The sequence below is a fragment of the Sceloporus occidentalis genome, unplaced genomic scaffold (assembly GCF_023333645.1).
Source record: "Sceloporus occidentalis isolate IW3139 unplaced genomic scaffold, rSceOcc1.0.p SCAF_1, whole genome shotgun sequence".
Classification (NCBI taxonomy): Eukaryota; Metazoa; Chordata; class Lepidosauria; order Squamata; family Phrynosomatidae; genus Sceloporus; species Sceloporus occidentalis.
In genome coordinates this window covers 306,421,372-306,443,397 of record NW_028316981.1, presented here as the reverse complement: position 1 = coordinate 306,443,397, position 22,026 = coordinate 306,421,372, and the positions used below count along the sequence as shown (strand labels likewise).

Sequence of the window (22,026 nt, the reverse complement as noted above, 5' to 3'; positions counted from 1 at the left end):
AAATTCATTTTGTCAGTTTTTGGCCCAGCTTTCTAATCTGTTAAGGTCATTTTGAATTTTGATCCTGTCATCTGAGATAGTAGCTACATCTCCTAATTTGGTGTCAACTGCAAATTTGACAAGCATTCCCTCTATTCTTTCATCCAAGTCATTGATAAAGATGTTGAACAGCACTGGGTCCAGTGGCAATTAGCAACTGGCAATTAGCAAGTGAAAGGAGGGAAACTCTCTCATGGTTTCCTGGTGGCCACTGGTAACTGACTATTCAGGTTCCCTCTTGCTCCAGGAAATTAAAAGTCTCCTTTTGTGGTGGGCATAGCCCTAGTGAGGAAATGCCACCAAGCATCACAGTGATGCTGTATCTCAAGTGACATGTGTTAATGTTTGCTAATGGCTTAGAGACACTTCGCAACATGGATAGGTTAGTGGTTTCCTGAGGAATAAACTCGTAACCTAAACACACATATCCAGTGGTGTCACTGGGGGTGCGGATCGTACCAGGTGACACTCCTGAGGGGAATGACACCAAGTTGCACAAACCCCCCGCCTTGCTGTGGCCCAATTTTCCTCAGAAGAGAGCCAGGCCGCAGCAAGGAGCCAGGGCAAGCACGTGCACATGCCACACACCTCCCTGCCATAGCAAGCAGCAGGGGAGGGGCTTCCTCAAAGAGGTGCAGGAAGAAAACAAACGGATGTATCTTGTCCATACTGAATCTCAATTGCTATTTTAATGCTCATTTTACCAGTCACTGTACCTATCTCAGCTGCATTTATTCCAGTGATGGTGATGAAGTAACTATATATATGCCTCAGTTAGGCCAGCTGTTGCTTGCATGGTGATGGAGAAGAAGGTGAGCTCATTGTTTCCCACAGCTTGGAAAAGTTATTCATACCACATCACCCAGCCAGTGCAGCCTATGTGGTCCAAAAGATAACTTACTAAGTTTTTTTATACCTTAACTACATGACAAGGACACAGGTCTTGAGATATTTTAAAACAATGGACTGAAGACTTATCTTTCAGAAGCCTCTAAGCGTATTTGTAAAACAAAAATGAGAGGACAAAAAACCAACCTGATTCATTTTAAAAACTGTTTCAGGTCAGATAGGTTGGGCAATTTTGGGTTATCAGGTTAACACATTTTTCCTGAAATAAATCTGTCTGTGGATAACTAAGGTTATGCATCTAGGTCAGAACTGTAGTGGGATCCACCAATACAGTCCATCAAAGTCCAGTCTAAACCTGCAACCTCCCTCTGTGTTTGCAATGCTAACACTGTTTACTCAATCAACCACAGTGAGTTTATTCCCCCTCTCAAGCAAAGCAGATGTTCGAGCTGGTGGCTGGGGCAAGCGTATCTAGTTAGACAGGTCCAAAGTTTACCAGACTGTCTGAGCCATCAAGTCTGTGATCTGATGCAAAACCTCAGGATGTCCTCATGAACAGATGCTGCTTATGAATAGCTATAGATTCTTTGTTACTTTGGGGCAGGCCCCCCCCTTCGCCACCACACACACCTGAGAGATCACACAGACAGCAACAGAAGATCATATTAGGTTTTGCTCCAGAGACCTTTAATTCAACTTGGAATCAAAGGGACACTACAAAACATTAAAGACGAGATTACTTCTCCATGATGAACCTCCTGCACAATTGCAATTTCCTTCTGCTGCTTGTCAGCCAGTATTTATTTAAAAACATCTGTATGCCACCATTTCACAAATCAGCTTCCCTGTCAATTAGTATTTGGGGAAAAATATGGAACAGATCAAGATGGAAACTAGTCTGGACTTAAATAAGCTAGCTGCAGAATATTAGTTGCCACGCTACTTCCTTGGAAGGTGATGCATGAAGGTGAGAAGTGCACAACTAACACTTCTCTTCCACATAACTCATTCCCATTCAATAGTTTATTTTGTTGTTGTGTGCCCTCAAACGTTTCTGACTTATGATGACTGTAAAGGCAAACCTGTCACAGGGCTTTCTTGGCAACATTTGTTCAGAGGAGGTTTGCCTTTGAGACTGTGTGTGACTTGCCCAAGGTGGGTTTCCATGGCCAAGTGGGGATTCAAATCCTTGTCTCCAGGGTCATAGTCCAATGCTCAAATCATTTCCAGTCTCCAATTCACTGACAACATTCTTAAAACTAATGCCAATACTACTTTGCAATACTGATGTCTTTTTTGTGTGTGTGCAAATTTTACAGAAACATCACACAGAATGAATCCCAGGACATCTTGTTTCCTAGTTACAAAACACCATTATGTCCATATCTGCCAACATTACAAGGAATTCGTGTTCAGAAAGAGAAAGCTTAAGCACCTTTGGAAAAAAAAGCTGTGATATCTTGATTTGTTTTAAAAGGTTTCCATTTGTTCAAAACTCATTGAAAGCAATGCATCCACATTCTCACAAACACTAGGCCATTTCTTTGGGGATTATTCTGTCACCGAGGTTACCTTGCCTTTGTCCTTTCTGGAATAATAGACAATTTGTATATTCTATGGTGCACAAGCACTGCTCTCCCCCTCCCCCCTAATTCAGGTTTTGCCAGCACTATTCGCATTGTTTTCTTCTTGCTGCTGACTGTCTTGACGTCTATCAGCCTAAATGGGGACATGATTCGGTTGAAGTGTCCGCACGGTATGCAGCCATGTCTTCCTGAAAGCATCTTTATGCCTTTTTTGGGACTTACAGAAGAGACATCAACTGTGGAAAAACTCACCGTCAAGAGAGACAAAGTAGATCAGTGGAAATTTACAAGGCAAAAAAAGATCTATCATCTTCTATTCGCAAGCAAGCATGTCTTGACTATACTATTTTTAACAGGAACAATGCTAGAGAGTTTAAAAAAACAATCTTGGGGCAACATCTCCACACCACACACATATGCAAAACTTCCTAGAAGTTGATCATGGCCAATAATGCTGCTGTCTGCAACAACCCAAGACAAGGTTGCTTTCTTTCTGCCTATTAGCATGGATAGGGACTTTGGCTCAGGGGCAAGGCAGATGGTCTGTCAACAAAAGAAAAGGTTCAATTTTTGGCATTTCAAGATAAAAAGGGCTCTTAGATGATTGAGGCTAAAGTATGGAGAACTGCTGCTGCCATTCAGAGGAGATTTTATGTCTAATTTCTTCATTGTCGCCCCTCCATATTCATAGATTCTATATTCATGGATTCCACCAGCCACAGCATGAAAATATGTTTTTTTTTAAAAAAAAAAATCTAAAAGGAAACCTTGATTTTGCTATAAAGTGACACAATTATAAATGGACACAGTTTTACTGTACCACTGTATACAATGGGACCTGAGCATCCATGGGTTTTGGTATCCCCAGGAGTGGCTGGGTCCTATTCTCCGGAGCAGCAGAAAACAAGCTTGCTCCATCCTCAGTAAGACATCCCTTCAAATATTTATCATATCACCTCTTAACATTCTCTTCTCCAGGCTAAACATATCCAGCTTAAATCTCTCCTCACAGGGCATGGTTCCAGGCCCTTCACCTATTTACTCTCTTTTAGACATGCTCCAACTTCCCAACATCCTTTTTGAATGGTTGTGCCCAGAGCCTGACACAGTATTCCAGGTGAGGCCTGTCCAAAGCAGAATAGAATGACACTATTATTTCCCTTGATCTAGACACTATACGTCTATTAATGTAGCCTATAATCACATTACTATAGATACTTGTGTTTATCATTACAACCTGCAATCCACACCTGCTTTTAAGTTATTAAAAATGAATATTTTATTTGTCCTCGTAACAGCACTGCAAGATAAGCTATCTCAATTGTATAGATAAATTGTGATAGAAATGGACTTGCTCCTGTCTTCACAGAGGAAACGGTGTGAGCTATGCTTGTGGGAGAGAATCTCTCAAAATGGGGCAAAAGGACCTTCCATGAGGAAAGCAGATCCTGGATCCAACCTTCAATGTGCACAATACATACTTTATTTATTATTATGTAACTCTGTAGTTGTGTAGGACTCCAAAGTTCATACCCAACAAATGGATTACAATAGATGAGACCAATAACTTAAGATCACAAACCTTGGATGAAAGATAAATCAAGAACTCTTAAGATCAACTCCAACAGAGGGATTAAAATAGATGAGATCAATGACATATGATCACAAATCCTGGATGAAAGACATTTTAGGTAGCATACAGTTCTCCATGTATGTCACAAACTCTGTCACACCTCTTGGGAGAATTCTCCCAGCGTATCATCATTTGCCCTTATTTTGTATGATAGTTTTGGGGCAGTGATTCATGAAGAGCAGAAAAGACACCTATTACAAAGTACTCTGAGCACAGCAGTGTGGTAAATGGGCAAAGCAGGGATGAGAATCATAGCTGGTGACCAGACCCATTTAACCCATGACCCAAACTCCTTTGTGTAACTGGTGCCAGAATTCTTTTGGCACAAATATGGAAATCCCCACAAATCCCCATAATTGAAGAATGGCTATTAAAGTTAATCAAAATGATAGAATTAGATAAATTAATGGCTTATATAAATCAAAAATCAAATGAGAAAGTGGACAGGGATTGGGATCTGGTAACAGAATATTGTGAAAATGTAAGAAAAGTGTAATTGTTATAAGGCAAGAAACAAAGAATAAGAATAATATAACCAGTTCATTGCATTGAACTTTGTAATATGCTGTAGAGACATGGGTCCAAAACACACTGCAGAAATAATCCAGTTTGAGACTGCTTTAACTGCTCTGGCTCAGTGTTAGGGAATTCTGGGAATTGTAATTTATTGCAGCACCAGAACTCTCTGACACAGAAGGCTAAATGTCTCATAAAACTACAGTTCCCAGAATTCACTAGCATTGAGCCAGGGCAGTTAAAATAGTCTCAAACTGGATTATTTCTGCAATGTGTTTTGGACCATGGAGAAGTATACTCAGAAGTCGTTATAATAAGAGGATCAAATCCAAGGAAATCAGGGAAATTATAGGAAGTTTATGTTGTGTAATTGTATTAATTTAGGTTTTTTTATTTTTTTATTTTTATGTATTTGAGGTTATTTTATTTCGTTGGTTTAGTTGTATATGTAAGTTATGTTTTTTCATGTATTTTAATAAATAATTTGTGTGGAACAAATAAAGAGAAAAAAAGAAATTAATATTGGATGAGCATGTAATGCAGCTATTTATAGCAAGGACATTCTTTAGTTGCATTTGTCACATTATAGACATGCAGCAACTAGAAAGGGTTTCTATGAATTTGTCCTTGTAAATGTACAATATATCATTTGAATTATGTATTTGGGCCAAGTTTTCAAGATGGCAGAGAAGACATTAGGTGGGTTAAAGCTAGGAGGAAAAACATTCAGTGAGTTATTCTCATGCTGATCCTACAGGGTTAAAGTAAGAAAAGATAATGATGATAGGCTACTATGCCGGCAATCCAAAGGGCTAGGACATAGTCTTGAGTAACCATGTAGGACTAGACAACTTATATAAAATATACATATATATTAAATTTCATTTATGTTAATAGGATAATTAAACAAATATTGTTTACACCTTTCACCCACTGAAATGGATGGGTCCCAGAAGGGTTAACTTTAGCTGCATTACATTCAAAATGATGTACTCCATCCATTTTCATTCAGAAAGTGGTCAGAGGACCAGCAGACACTAATAAAAATACTGAATGGTATACTACTGCTTTCATTTCTGCAGGATGAAAACCTAACTGACATATAAAAGATAACTTCTGAATTTGTACAGATACTCTCAAAAAGAAGAGATATAGGAAACAGGTAACACCACTCCATGCAACCAATCAATTTTTTAAAAAGGTTTCACTTTCACTGGTGTATTTGCCCTTCATATTCTGGGACAAATATGGATCAAACAGGGTGACGAGATGTTGTAATCACAAAAGAGGGCAAGGTGTTGCAAAATGTAGGACATTCAAGAAAAAATTATACTTCTCAGTCATGCTCCAAATGGAGGACATTTTGAAATTCATCCTGGACAGAAGGCTGAAATGTAGGACATGTCCTGGGAAAGGAAGACATCTGGTCACCATGGGATGAAAACCTTCTATAACAGCAGAGAAAGCAGAACTGCATACTTATGTAATAGAGACTGACGAGCACACAGTCAGAAAAATAGAGAAAGAGATGTAGACTGGCTGGAATATTTGTTTGGGTCGGTGTGGCGGTGGATTTGGGGGTGAGAGCTCTCAGAAGTAAAAGGGTGTTTGTCTTTTTATGTAGGGAATTATTTGGGCACGAGGAATCATTTCATAATAGGATTATGCAGATAAAGGTGGGTTATGCACTACGTGACAGACACGGTTGACAAGGAAACTGTTTCAAGGCAGACTTGTTGAGAAACAATTGAAGAAAAAGACAAGATCCCACCAAACAAACAAGCAATAAACTATTGGTAAAAAAGAGAAGAAACAAAAAGAGAGAAAAAAGCATGCAACAGTTCTATTTCCTGACCTTGCGGAAACATTTGTGACCCCATTAAGCACACAAAAGTGATTGACTGCTCAGACAGATAAGTAAAATCCCTTTGTATGTTTTTGAGTTTGGGGAATTAAAAACTGGGCAAAAAAACCCAACAGAATAATCCCTAGACCTGCATTTCCTTATTAAAATATAGCAATTGCATGTTGTCTTTTCCCATCACTTAAAAGGAGATAAGCCTATTAAGGGGCGACCGAGGATAACCTCTGCTAACGTGAAATGGACATCAACTGCTTCCTAGTTAGGGAACCTGTGAGGGACACCCACCCACCAAAGGATATTTTTGGGCAAACCACAGAAGAGTTACATGAACGTTACAGCTAAAACATCCTCTTTTCTGCTCACTGTTTCCTCCCATAAACTAATCAACAAACTCTTCCAAGGTAAAGAGACATCAGTGCTTCAATCTACAGAAGGCCTTGTGATTAACATCTGACTTACTCATGAGATCAGTGGCAAAGCCCCTCTTTGCGTGCAGAAAGCCATAGTTTCATTGCTGGTTATCTCTAAGAAAAAGGATCTCTAGTCACACCATTTGGACAGACTTGCGTCTGAGAAACAAGATGGCCACTATCCATATAAAAAGACAATACTGGGGCAGATGGACTAGTGGTCAGTATAAAGCTGCCACCTTACATATATGCTTTCAAGCATATTCAGTTATGAAAACCCACTGGGCGTCATCCTATGAGGAACGACTTAGGAAGCTGGGGATGTTTAGCCTGGAGAAAAGAAGGTTAAGAGGTGATATGACAACCCTGTTTAAATATTTGAAGGGATGTCATATTGAGGAGGGAGCAAGCTTGTTTTTTGCTGCTCCAGAGAACAGGACCTGGAACAATGGATGCAAGCTACAGGAAAAGAGATTCCACCTCAACATTAGGAAGAACTTCCTGACAGTAAGGGCTGTACGACAGTGGAACACACTCCCTCGGAGTGTAATGGAGTCTCCTTCCTTGGAGGTCTTTAAACAGAGGCTGGATGGCCATCTGTCGGGGATGCTTTGATTTAGATTTCCTGCATGGCAGAATGGGGTTGGACTGGATGGCCCTTGTGGTCTCTTCCAACTCTACAATTCTATGATTTTATGATTCTATTATTCCTGTAGGAGACCCCAATTCTTGGGCAGACACATATAGGGAGAGCAGATGTTCACCCAGGGTGCCTTGAACCCTAGAAAAAGCATTACCAGTAGTAGTAAATGATAGCCTATTCTCCCTGAATCTCCCAATCCCCCTTCAAAGTGTCTGATGCTGGTAAAAGCTAATACCATAGTTCAGCTAGAGGCTTTGTGTGCAAAAATGCGTCCTTTTGCCTGTAGTCAACCTCCCTTCATTTGGATTCCCTAGACAACCTCACTTCCAATATAGTACCTGTAATGAGATTAGATGAAAAATTTCTCTCCACTTTACTCACATCTCACATAACTTTGAAGACCTCTCTCTCCCCTTACATAGCTTTTTCCTCCAAGCCAAAACATGGTTCCTATCATTTTGGTCATCTTTTTCGGTATTTTTTCGAACTCTACAATATTTCTTTAAAATGGACCACAGCTGTATACAGTATTCTAGCTGGGATCATATGACAGATTTGTATAAAGGCATCAGGACATTGGCAATTGTACTTCCTTCCCCTCATGATTCCTAACAGGGGCTGCATCTGCACTGCAGAAATAATCTAGGCTGACACCACTTCAGCTGCCATGGCTCAATGTTAAAGAATCCTTGGATTTGTATTTTGTTGCACCACCAGAGTTCTCTTACAAAGAAGGCTAAAAATCTTACAGAACTACAATTCCCAGAATTCCATAGCACTGAACAATGGCAGTTTAAGTGGTGTCAAACTAGATTATTTCTACAGTACGGATGCAGCCATGGAATTCACCACTCACAACTGCCGCACTACAGAGTAATGGTTTCATGATATATATATATATATATTTTATATACATAAAAAGGTTAAAAATACTCTTCATTACATCATTATAAGGATATACCGGTAAACCTTTTCTCAATGTCAGACAATACATTGACATATACACCAAATACTTCCCCTGATGGTCTCTTTCCTGCTAGTCAAGATCCCATCAAAATTTATTGCTTTATTAATTAATTTATTATTTCAATTACCAAAATATTTCTAGTCCACCCAATATCCAAGGATTTCAGGGCTGTGTACAATAAAATCAATTTAAACAGCTGAAAATAACTTAATAACAATAACCTAGACTAAAAGCACACTGAACAATTTAACAACTTTATTCCGAATCATTGTTTCCTGTCTATCAAGAAGTACTAAACACCACTGATGGTTGCAAATATCTTTTCACCGTTTTAGTTATAACATTTTAAAAGTATGCATTACCATTTTTTCTCTTCCATTTTTAAAAGAAAAAGAGACTGTTCATTGTTTAATAATAAAATATATATTTTTACTATTACATTACAAATGGGGGATCGCATAATCCAGGTTTTAAAATGTAACTGTATATCACATATGGATATTTTTAACTACAAGCTGTATAATGATATGGTTTAACTGAAGAAACTAAAAAATAGGTGGATAAAACTATCCATCGTAGCTCCCAAATCCTCATAGGAAATTACATTGTTCTCAATCAGCAAATCCTGGACTGAATCTAATTGTTTTCGTTTTCAGAGAAAAGGATACTCAGATTCTGTATCCTGACTGCTATTTCTTCAATATAAAATACTGATGTTAAAAGGGATAAGCCTAGACTAAGAATAGTTTGAATTTATACCAGATGGTTAAAGATGTTCTGACAGCAGAATCTTTAAATTTAATTCCATACCCGACCTTTGGAATCTGAATAAATGCAATACTCTCATTTCAATATATTCTTATTCTGCTCCAACTGTCTTATCTGATTTATTGCAATCATAATGAGAAATCAATTTTACTGCATAGTAACACTGTGACTATAAGTGTGCATCCATATTTAAATTGTGTTGAAGCAGATCTGAAACCTGTTTCGATTCCAAGGTACGTCTAAAACAGCCTTTGCCCACATAATCTGTTGTGAATTCTCATTGTCTCATATGGGATATCTAGCCTCTGTCCAGAATGACAAACCTGGGTAACTCAGATTTTGGAGGCACATGGCCTAAGGTTACTAGGGAGGGTAGGGAATGGAAGAAATCCTAGGTTTGGTTCATACTGATATTTTAACCATAGTAGTAGTAGTAGTAGTAGTAGTAATAATAATAATAATAATAATAATAATAATAGATGTTTCAAATCATCTCCAATTCCCATGTTATGTGGAAACAGAGAAAGCAGCCATGTGAAAAACATGTGCCTATTTGTTTCCCCATTCTGTGTGATATATGAACCGGCCCCAAGTCCCAGCATTGCCCAGGGTAGATCCAACTTTACCACATTTAAACTTCAGGGCAATTAAACAGGGCTCCTAAAAGATGAAAAGCCTCTTTCTTGTTTAAACATAACTTCCTATGCTTTTTGGTTGCATAAAAATCCTTTTCATGTGGAGGGTGGCAAATGGAATGACACTGTGAGTCAGTCTGCATGCTTTTCTAAAGAAGAGGCTCCAAGACATGCTTTTTCCCCAGAAGCTGCTGGAAAAGAAATGACCAAAAGAGAAACCGTCCAGAGGCGACACTGCCCAAGGCAACTAGGACAAAGGGCAAGAGATTGGAAAAGTAACTTTTGGGGGTCTGTAACTCCCTCGTGTCCTTTTTGGACCCTTAACTGAAATTCTGGAAGTAAATCCTCCATCTCCTACAGTCTCATAACCAACTGAATGTGGTGCCTTAAAAACACTAGATCCTGCCTGATCTTAGAAGCTAAGCAGGGTCAGCTCTGGTTAGTACTTAGGTAGGAGACTGGTGTTGCAGGCTACATTTCAGAAGAAGGAACTGGAAAAAACACCTCTGAATATTCCTTCCTCATGAAACCCCTAGGAAATTCATGTGGTTGCCATAAATCAACAGGTGTCTTGAAGAAACATGTACACAGAGAGGTCAACATACTGGGACAGTATGCCTGGTCCAATCAACAGTTAATTTCTGACAGAGGAGAGGATTACATAGAACTTAGTTTAAAGTTTTGCTTGCTTGAAGCAATGACCACACAAACAGAACTAGAATTTATATTTGATTCTCTTTCCCCCAACTAACCTCTTCCTACATATCATCGGAATGGCACGCCAAGCCTGCAACATCCTCTGCTGCTTTATTTATTGGAGGGGGGGGGGTGCTCAGTGAAACAGAATGAACAGTGGCATATTTTTTCTCCATAGATTTGTGCATTTTTTAATCTGAGAGAGCCAGACCTGTAAATATTACAAAATGATAACAGTTACTTAAGAACAAGAGACAGACTTACTGTCACCAGCTGTTAACTTTCTGATCAGGGCAGCCTAGGAAGTGGGTTCTTATCTGTCTTAGTTCAGGACATGCTGACTAACACCCCTATTGAGGCAGCAGACCTTTGGCTCCATGATCTTTGTGTATTGGAAAATGTATGAGGCTGACTGACATTATTCCCTTCTTAAGTAACTGAAAGTCTCAGAAGTGATCGGGGAATTGCTGTCTGGGTTCAGAAGGCCAGACATTAAAATGGCTGGGAGGGGGGGGGATTAAATTCATATTTGTTTAGAGAAACAGAAATGCATCATGACAGCATTTTTTTTGCAAGTTCACTATTCTAGAAAATAATAAAAAGAAATGAGGGAAGGAAAGGGAAACAGATAGATAGTACATGTACCCTGCCCTGCACAGAGGGTGTTTTCTTGTTTATTTTAAGTCAATTGCATCTTTCCAGAGTCACAGTGTGGACACAGTCATGGGATATGGACAAGAACATCTATGAGTGGCTTGCTTTGCTGATGTATCTCCTGAGGCTGACTTCCTGAAAGCAGATAAGACTTCATCAACCCTATTATATCTTTCAATAGCTTTCTAGCACAGATAATCATGAGGGGCTAATATCACGATTGAACAACCGGAGCGGCATTTATGAGATAGCTCAAGGGCCTTTCTCATTGTTATTACTACTACTGCACTGGCTTCTGAGCTCCATTCAAGGTGTTGGTTTTGACATACAAAGCCTTAAATGGCTTGGGACAAGATATCTGGAAGAACACTTTCTCCCATATGAACCTGCTTTGAACCTGAAATCTTCAACAGAGGTCTGGTTGCAAGTCCTATTGCCTCAAGAGGTTGGAGACAGGGCTTTCTTGGTAGCAGCTCAACAGTGGAACTTCTTCAAAGGGAAGCCAAAATAGCTCCATACCTTCTGAACTTCCAGCAGGCAGTCAAGACTACACTGTTTTGTTTGGTTTTAAGACCTTAAACCAGGCTTGGTCTTTGGGACTGTTTTAATATTATATGCATATGTTTGTTTACATAAAACGGGGTTTTAACAAATTGTTTTGGCTCTATTTTCACAAAATGTTTGTCTCTTCTGCTTTGCCTTGTGGTCCCTGGTGGGCCGAGAGGCAATAAACAAGCACATTAATAAATAAATAAAGCCTGAACACACACAAAATGGCTAGTAACTACAGTATTTCCATTCAGTGTGGTGTCTCAAACAACTTTTTGGTCCTCTATAGCTCTCTCAGGGTGGAAAGGTCACAACATGTCAAGTTAAAGTTGAAATCTTAACCAGAAAAATTCACAGGTCTCAACAACCCCATCCCTTCTTGTCCCTTAAGTTCGAAGCCAAACCTCTGTTGCCTGCCCACTTCATGCCCATCCACAGTGGACAGTACTTTTATGTCTCCACATCTTGAGTAACTCTCATCTTTTTTCCCCTTGATTTTTTGCTTTTTCCTACTCCAGCAGTCAAGCACAGAGCCCTTAGTTTTCAAGCTAATCTCACTTTCTTTAGGCATCCTGTCTGTTGACCAGTCACTTTATCATTCCTCTCCCCAAGGCCTGCAGCTTTTACTGGTTAGACCCTTTAGTTCCCTGCCTCCTCCATCCTTTCCTCTAAGCCTCATTCTCCAAATATCCCCCCTAAACCCCTCAATCTCAGTATGTTGCTTATTCCACGTCCTTCTTATTCCTAGTCTCCTGTGGCTTGCCAAGATTTCTTCCCAGATCTCCGTCTACATCTCTGTGTGGTCCTAATCTCAGCCAAACTGATAACTTTCCCTTTCTTTGCAGAAGCTGGGCTGCAAAATTGTTGCAAATGAACATTTTATGCCGCCATGTCATCCCAGAAGCATCATTGTTACAAGCACCATATAGATTATTATTACATTTTTAAAACTTCTCTTCCTTCCAAGGGCCACTGAGTGACATATACAGTATGAACTTTTCTTATTTTTATCCAAACCACAGAACAGGTGAAAATGAAAGCAGACAAACAGTTCTAAACCATGGCTTGCCTGTCGTAAGGATGGAATCTCAAATGACTAGGAGAGTTTTCAGTTATGGTTTGCCCAAACCTAATGTTCACTATTTTCTTCCTTGGAACAGACACACTCACTAATTCTAGGATATGTGCTTGCTGCATCTGGGAAAAGTTCTCTAAGGGTTCTTCAGTTTTCCACTGATACCTCTCACACCCACCCCATCCTTGATCAGTGTGTGTTTCAGGCTGCTAGGAAAGATTCTGGGGAAGTTTTGAGTAAGCTGCTACCTAGTATACCAGTGACAAATAGCTTTCTATTAAGTTTCTGTATGACCTAGGTCCTGCAGCTTCTGTGGTGACTGATGACTCAGTGTCTGGCCATGAAAAGGGACTGAATGCAGGCAAGCCCTAACGAAACTCAACGCCAACAAGACTGAAGTAATGATGAGCTTTCTCTGTGTTTTGCTTTCTTCTTTCCTAGCAATGGAAAGATCATGATAACCTTTGCATGGTCAATTTTCTTTAGAGAAAAGGGTACTAGAATTTGCGATCTCTACAAAATATGCCGGTCAAGAAAGAAGGGTAAGGATATAATAGCAAGGCTATGCAAGACTCAAAGGACGGATCTCAAGAGTTCAAGTTCAGAACTGAGACTGTCTGCCCAATACCCTAAAGGCACCACGTCTCATCTGACCTTGGAAGCTAACCAAGGTCAGCCCTGGTTAGTACTTGGATGAGAGACTGTAAACCAATACCAGATGCTGTAAACTATATTTCAGAGGAAGGAATTGCCAAAACCATCTCTGAATGTTCCTTGCCTGAGAAAAACCTATGAAATTCATGGGGTTGTAATAAGTTGACAAACAAGGCACATACATACACACACTCAGCTTTTAGCATCCCTCTTACAAAGTGCCTGAAAACCCTTCAACTCCTCGCCCTCTCACTGTCATCTCCTCATCTACAAACTCAGGGTTTGACTTCCAGAAAAATGAGATCCACCCCATGTGGCTGAACAGAGGTTTCAGACTGCAAGCACATCTTGCTTATGTTAAAAGACTTTATTTTATTTATTGTTATGTAACCATGTTTTATTATGTTAGGTTTTAAATATTTTTGTTGCATATAGTCCCAGATTCCTGCAACCCAGAACGGCATTTCATAAACAAATTGAATTAATATATGCAATTAAGACGGTCAGCTGAGTGCTCCTTTTCATTAGTGGGTCCAACCTTAAACATGGTTTTCACATATTGTTTCATGACCTTACACCTTGTAACTGAGAGGATGCAAGCATCCAGTGGAGCAGGTAAACTTCTTCTGCCTCTTCAGGTTTGTGACCTTGGATGAGGGGGTGGTTACTCACAAGTGAGTCAAAAAGATAACAGCTCCAATGTCTGTAACAGGAAAAAGTGACTACCACAGTTCATGACTCTGTAACCTAAGCTTTGGACAGCTGCATTTTGCATATAATGTTGCCCTCCTAGCCATGCGCAAAAGTGGCTTTCTTCCTGAAAACCATAGCTAGCCACTATTCTCATTTAAACTTCAAATGGTGGAATAAATGGCAGATCATGAGACGACAAGGTTTAGAAGCTGTGGCCACAGCAGAGAGATGATGGCAATGCACAGCACATTGTGAAGCCAAAGCTGCATATTATGAAGCCAGAGCTTAACCAGAGTAACAAATATAGTACTATCATCAACAGAGCTGTATTCACTCTGTGCAGAACACCCTCTCTCTCTTACTAACAGAGTGTCTTAGCAGTTTTGTCAGAGGCTAACAAATCAACATTAGCTTACTGCATCATGTACTGTACCTTGCTGGTTCAAGAGATCCATTTGTCATGCTGGCCCACAAGATTTCTTGTGTGTGAGCACTGGTTCTACAAGCTTGGATTCTCTCCTCTCCTGCCTTGCCCACTTTGGAGAATCTGATTTCATTATCAGTTGTACTGATCTTGAACTAGAACTAAAAGAAGAAAACTGAAAAATCCACAAGGCCAAAGGAAGCATACCGCAAGGTGCTTTAAAAATAGTCTTTTATTAACCGAAAAGCCAAAACCATCCAATATTTGCTTTTAGATGATTTCTACATGTCTCACTGCAGGCCCATCCTAGAAGGGAAATGCCTCATGGGATTAGAAAGAAAGGGCAATGCCTTATCTTCACTTTCAGTTTTTGTAAATACTTACATAAAAATAATTAAAACTGTCCCTAAAAATAGTTGCTTGGTTAACTGGAGCTCAAGTAAAAATCTTTAAACATTGATGTCCTGATCAAGTTTCTACAAATCCCAAAGAGGACATGTAGTTTTACACCACCCTCTCAACCCAGTCTCCCTGAACTGCAGAGTATCAAGGTTTATACTAAAATCTGGAGCATGAAGAAGAACCATGAGAGATACTTCCACTGCTACTTCCTTTTTCCGGAGGTCAGCATGAATATTTTATCTTATTTCATTTGTATTCCACCTCTTACCAGAGTTGGGATGCAAAGTGGCTTCCATATAGGTTAAAATGTTCTGATAAAAACAGTAAATATGCATATTAAAATATGAGATTAAATTAATTTTACTATGACAGGAACTCAGCTACTAAATGCCTAGTTCAATAGAAAAGTCTTTGGCTGAGGATGAGACCCCCTCAACTCCCCTCTTCCTCATGTCCTTCAGCATGCACACAGGACCAGAGTGAAGGGAAATGTCAATGGTAAAAGCAACAAAGCTGGATAGTGAAGTAAGCTAAAATTTGTAGAGTCCTTTTTCTAAATCCTTGCACAACCTTCTCCTATTCCTTGAATATCTTCACTAGATTTTGCCCTTTAAGGAATACATAAAAAGGGATGTTCTCGGTTTTTTGACATTTTTTAAACAACAACCAAGGGGTTAAATGAAACCTCATTCCTTCAAATTTTGATGGTTGAAAATGGTGCCTATTCTTCAAAGCAGATATTCATCATGAAGAAGAGGCCTCTTCACCCAGGTATGGTGAAGAGTGGATGTTCTACTTTAATCAAGTCTAGCTACTTTGGAGTAGTTCCAATTTGTTACCAAGCCAACAGCGCTTTCTGATTCTCATGCCATTAAAAGGAACAGAATGCCTAAATTACCCTTGAAAAGAAGCATGGTTTGAATTACCAGGTGATGAGGGGGGCAAGCCTACAGAATTAGAGTACTTTTGTGAAACGTATGGACCTGAGTTATTATCTACACAAAATCTAATACTGCATGCAGTTACTTTAACAATTTTGAAATCAACACACCATGTTCAAGCCCGAACAAAATTCAGTACCCTCAAACCATTCCTCATTTTGAACATTTGCCTTTAGCTCTACCTGTAATTTACAGTGTCATTGTTACTGCTTTTCCCCACCACTTCTTTTGAATCAAGGCATGATGAGAACTACTGTACTTGCTTAATAAAACCCAAGGCTGGAGTACTATGTCTTTTTAAACTGTAATAGGCTCAACTAATTTTTATAATGTTTATAAACTAAGTCAATTTCCTCAGAATCATGGCATATTCCCCTGCATTAAAAAAAAAACAACAGCCATCAGGCTGATGACCTGCCTGCCAAGACTGAAAGAAGGACTGAGACATACTTCTTCATTTAAAAAAAAAACACCACACCCTCAATCAATCAATACCAGAAAGATTCTGTAATATAATGTAAACTATAGTTTAACACAAAAGGATCAATAGTCAAATAGAAACTGCTGGGGATGGTGGTGATGGTGACAGGCATAGCTTGGAAAAGCTACGTACTTTCACATAACTCCCAGAATTCCACAGACTGCTGTGATACTGTTTGCTACTTGGCTATTTCCACCCAACACACTTATTTTTCAAACCATCAATAGTTAAGATACACCTTCAACATTCAAAATAAATTAGAGGCACATTTTATTCCAGCTCTCAAAAATGTTTTCTTTTTAGTGTTTAAATGATCCATCCGCCATTGCCCTTCCCAAATGGAGACAGAAAACACAAGGGAAATTAACTCTTGCATAGATGCAATGGATGGCCTCCTTTAAGAGAAGATTATTCTATTGCATTTCTGCATTTGAAGTAACAGTGTAATTCAACCATGCCACCTAAAATGGAGTAAAAATCATGCACCTTCAGTAGAGGTTGACTTGGCTGAGACAAAGCCAGGACCTCATGCAGGGTTGGTTCTTGCAGACATAATACTTCGTGGGTGTGTACTCTGGATGTAAATTGAGATGTATGATAGTCTTAGTGTGAAAACCTCCACAAAGTCAGCCATCTCAGTGTGGCATGAGGGTGATCCTGGACTCTTAAAGGCTACACAAGTACAGCACAAGCTCAGGAGATTCTATGAAGCTGAGTATGATTCTGGTAGCAAATTACACACCTGCCATCCACACACCAGCCTAGCAAAGTACAGAAAGGCTCATTTTCTGAAGGCCAGCTACCAGGAAAAGGCTGGCCACAGAAACTATAAATGCAACAATGGTGTGAAATAATGGTGTGAAATGTGATCTACATCAGTGGAAGAGACCACCTACACCAGTGCAACTGCAAATCTTCAGGGTATTGGAGGTATAAAAAATGTAAGAATGAAGATGGCATTGGCATGGTACCGTAAATGATTGAAAATCCTGGTCAGGAACAAAGTTGGTACAAATTTATGAATTCACCAGTGGGTCTTTGTAAAGTCATTTGTATCTCAGTCAGAGTTCTCACTTGTAAATAAGGTAATCTTTAAAAGGGAGCTATTCATGTACTGCCTTGTAAAAGTGTTGTATAAATAAATAATGGATGAAGCAAAAATGTACACTAAAATTTACAGAATTTATGTAAGAACAATACTAAAAACCACCATCCCAAACTAACAATAATTATTTCATTTCTATTAGAAATGAAACCACTAATACCTTCTGGTTTGAGGAAGTTGGGGCATAAAGACATAGATAGGATGAAACCAACAAGATCACTATGTGCTTTCTAAGAAAACATCAAATGTCCAGGGATATTTTCTGCCTTCAAATAAAGGGGAAAGGATATACTTATATGGCTTGTACGTTTGTTTTTAACAGCTAGGATGGCTTTGAAATTGTGCTGTTGGAGAATTCTCAGCAATGACAGTGATTAACTGTTACTTTGCAAGGCACGATCACTCATTTAACCTTTGTTTTAAATGGCTTTATCCCTGCAGGGTCAAGAGGATGAGCAAGGCCACTAGTTGGCACCAGACAAGGACTGCTCTTGCAAGACTTCTGTAAATCTCCAAAAGCTGCAGACACAGACAGGCAAACATCATCATCAGGTCACAGGGTAGACAACTGCAGAGGCAAATGTTAGAGAGTTGAGCTCAAGTGGACAAACAGAGGTTGAGCTATAAGATCTTAATTTTCCAGTGAGTCATTTGCAACAAACAAGTGAAAATGACAGCATCAAAGTAAAAGATCTTTATTTTCTTGCTGAAGACCAGCAGGCAGTGTGGAGGGGAGGGTGTCTGCTCACTATTTTCTGTATTACTTGTTATGAAAACTCAGTATGTTGCATGGCTAAATCTGACAGCTTTACATTGTTGATACCCATGAGGGGCATTTTACACATTAAAGAGAAGTAAAGCTGGGTTGTTGTACCTTTTCCCCCCAAAGGGAAGAACAACTGATTTTAGAATGAATGTACCTCTACAATAGATGTTTCTCACATTCACATTTTAAATTTTAAAATGTACAGTAAAGTATATATCTTGGACATACACCAGAAAAGCGATATGTGATAATTCACCTCTGTCACACACGTGCTGGATTTCATGTTTGAAATGGTTAATCTAGGACAACTGGGGAGAATGTATATTCTGTGTGCCAGAAGCATGCAGAAATTCTGAGCAGAACCTGTTGCTCTTAACTAGTGCTGTACTATCCTTGTTTCTTGTTGTCATGGCTGCAAAAGAAATGGTTGAAGGAGCTGGGTTCCTTGAAAGACAGCAAATCAAAGAGTTTTTAAGGGTTTTTTTCAGTGATCAATGACCATAGTTAAACTAATCTGTACTGCTCGGATCCTTTTGCTTATTATACTTCATTTTATATATTGGTCATACTTTTCTTTATATGCCCTCTGCCATCTCACTGTTCCTAAACATGACATTCTTTGTGAACCAGATCTCAGAAGTACAAATACATTTTAGATACTTGTATCCTGCTCTTCAATGCAGACTCTAAAAATAAAACCCAATTATGAAACCTGAAAAGGTGTTGAAAAGACAAAAGACCTTGTCAGGTTAGCATCCATATCAAGTTATCAGAAAGTTCCAAAGATGGATGTTGTCTGTTTCCAGTCGCTTACCTCACCTCCAATGGTGAGAGGATTCTGGAGAAGAAACCCTAAATCAGATCTTAGTGCACTGGGCCTAGTACATATTGGTATTGTTTGCCTTCAGGTCATTCAAGTCTGACTTATGGCAACCCTAAGGTTACCCTATCACAGGGTATTCTAGGCAAGTTTCTTCAGAGGGAATTTGCCACTGCCATCTTCTAAGTCTGAGAGACTGTTACTTGCTCAGTGTCACTTGTGGGTTTTTATTAATGAGGATTTCAACGCTGCTCTCTAGAGTGATAGTCAGAAGACTTGCTTTTTAATACATGAAGCTGGCATTGCAACAAACTGAATTATGATACTGAAACATTTGTTAACTGCCATCAAGTTGATCCTGACTCATGGTGACCCTGTGGATGAGACATATCCCAGACTCCATATCGTCCACTGCTCTGCTTAGGTCCTGTAAGTTCATGCCCATGAGCTTAACAGAGTCTATCCATCTGGCATGCAGTCTTTTTATCTTGCTACATCCCTCCACCTTTCCTAGCATTATTGTTTTTCCATTCCTTCTCATGATGTGACCAAAATACGACATGCTCAACTTTATCATCTTGGATTTCAGGGAGATGTCAAGCTTGATCTGTTCTAGGGCTCATTATTATTAATATAACGCTGTAGATTTACACAGCGCTGTACATATTTATTTGTCTTTTTGTCTGTCCAACATCCTATTATATCATCCTCAATACTTCAGGGAAACAGAGCTGGGCTTAGTACTCTCTGCAAAAATAGACAGTGAACCTTTGCTAAAGCTATGCACAAAGATGCCAATGCTCAATACCATTAACAAAAGTAAATAAGAGCCTCTGTCCTTCCTTTTGTATTAAAAGTGTTTTTTTTTAAAGCTTACTTGATTTGTGCTAAAACAGAACTGCTGAAAGCATTACTGAATGGTTTACAGATATCTTAAATACAATCAAAATCAGCATTTCAGTTTTACCTTAGGTCACTCCATGTGTTATATTTGTTATGGGCAAGATCAGGGCAAAATATATGCATACATGTATTATATGGATAGTGTAAACTTGTATACATTGTTTTTTGCTGGCAAAGTGTATGCAGATGTCCATCAGACAGGACAGGCAGTTGAATGTGCTCTGCCTGGAAAAACTGTGTTTTATACATGCATATAACTGACAGATAATATTGTTTAAATGTGCTTTGTACTCACAAAGAGGTTTCTAACACATAAGAATAGTTCATGTAATGTGCAGCAGTTGTTATTATAAATAGTACTATATAACTCATCACCATAATGGTATTTTAAAACAATTAAGGACTTGTGATCTGGAAAACAGAGTTTTGAAAAATATGTATTTTATGATTAGTTACATCTCCTTTCATATGATTGTCATAATTGGGACTAAGCCATGTCTACTTAGATTCAGCAACTGCTGTAACATCAGTTGCACCAAGATCATTTATTAAGCCTGTCAGGTTCAAATTCATGCAGAGTACAGATTACAACTTGAGTATGAGTTGCCTATACCCCCCCCCCCCCGCAGCCTATAAAACCTAAAGGCAACAGATCCCATCTGATCTTGTAAGCTAAGCAGGGTCAGTCCTGATTAGTACTTGGATGGGAGACTGCCAATGAATGCCACATGTTGTAGGCTGTATTTCACATGAAAGAACTGGCAAAACCCGCTCTGAGTACTTCTTGCCCAAGAAAACCCTATGAAATTCATGGGTTTACCATAAGTCGAGAGGTGATTTGAAGACACACACACACACACACACACACACACACACATTTCTTCCCCTACTCAGTGCTGAAATCAGATTGTGGTTATGCAGTATGTGCCCCTTTTACAATGGTCCACATGCCTTCTCTATTGGTATCGCTAAAACAAATTATAGTCAAATTATAATCTTATCATGCATGTCATCATGGGCTGCATCTACAAAAAGTTACTTCATTTTAGTTTAAAAGCATATAATCAAGACTGCCAGCTTTCTAACAATGGATGCTTAATTCTAGCCAATACAATGCTCTATTTCTGTGTGTGTAATCTGATTCGTGGCAGCAAAGTGATACTGAAGTTGCTACTACCAATTGAAAGTGGTGCTGCTTTGAGGAATAAACATTTTTATTCAGAATTTCTTGGGGTGAGTAGAGTTAGGAGTACAGTTTTCTCATCTGGTTTATGTGCAAGAAAGAATATTAAGACAAATGTCCTGAACCTTTTTACAATCAAAATAGCACAGGATTTCTTTTCAAGACAATGTCAGAAAGAAACTTACAGCCAGCAAATGCACTCTTCAGATTTCTAAAGCTTGCAGCAAACCAGATTTCGTCAGTGAGGTTTGGCAACATGAGAAATCCTGTAACCAATTTCATTTCCTGATAAATGAATGGTCCACAGAGGAAAGTCAGCCAGAGAGTTTCAGAATTGTTGAGGGCTCAGACATTACTGAAAGGCTCCTCGAAGGAGCCAGACTGTCTATTGCTTATCACTGTTGAGCCAAAGAGTACCATGCAAAAACAGTGGAAGTGCCAGACTCCATTTAGAGCTCTTACTAAAGAACAATGTGATAGCACACATGTGGAAGCCCTTTAAAAACACAGTGGGGCTGCAATACACTTCCTACAACTTTTTAAGCCATTGAGCTGGATACACATGGCTCAATATAATAATGTTTTTAGCTGTCTATAGTGCTTATTCATTTTTAAAATAAGCCCCTCATAAAGGAAGTGGGGTTTTTTAAATGTTACCTTAGAAATTACTGTTTCTATGTGAGTTGAAAGAGAGAAAAAGAAAGAAGAGAGGGGCAGAGAGAGTTAGCACATGGGGAGATACATGCTTGGCCAAAAGATAGCCAAAGTTA

At 39.1% G+C, this 22,026-nt stretch overlaps 1 protein-coding gene across 5 annotated transcripts in view; it reads right to left on the bottom strand.

The window, feature by feature from the left end:
* DYM (dymeclin) overlaps positions 1 to 22,026 on the bottom strand; it is a 239,798-nt gene that overhangs the window by 5,255 nt on the left and 212,517 nt on the right. The window contains exon 21 of one of the 5 annotated variants that reach the window (XM_089497523.1): positions 14,697 to 14,816. The exons of the other annotated variants lie outside the window; for them this stretch is intronic. Coding sequence (XP_089353649.1) covers positions 14,811 to 14,816 — 6 coding nt within the window. The 3' untranslated portion in view covers positions 14,697 to 14,810. Of the gene's footprint in view, positions 1 to 14,696; positions 14,817 to 22,026 lie in introns of those variants that run through there. 5 annotated transcript variants of the gene reach the window in all.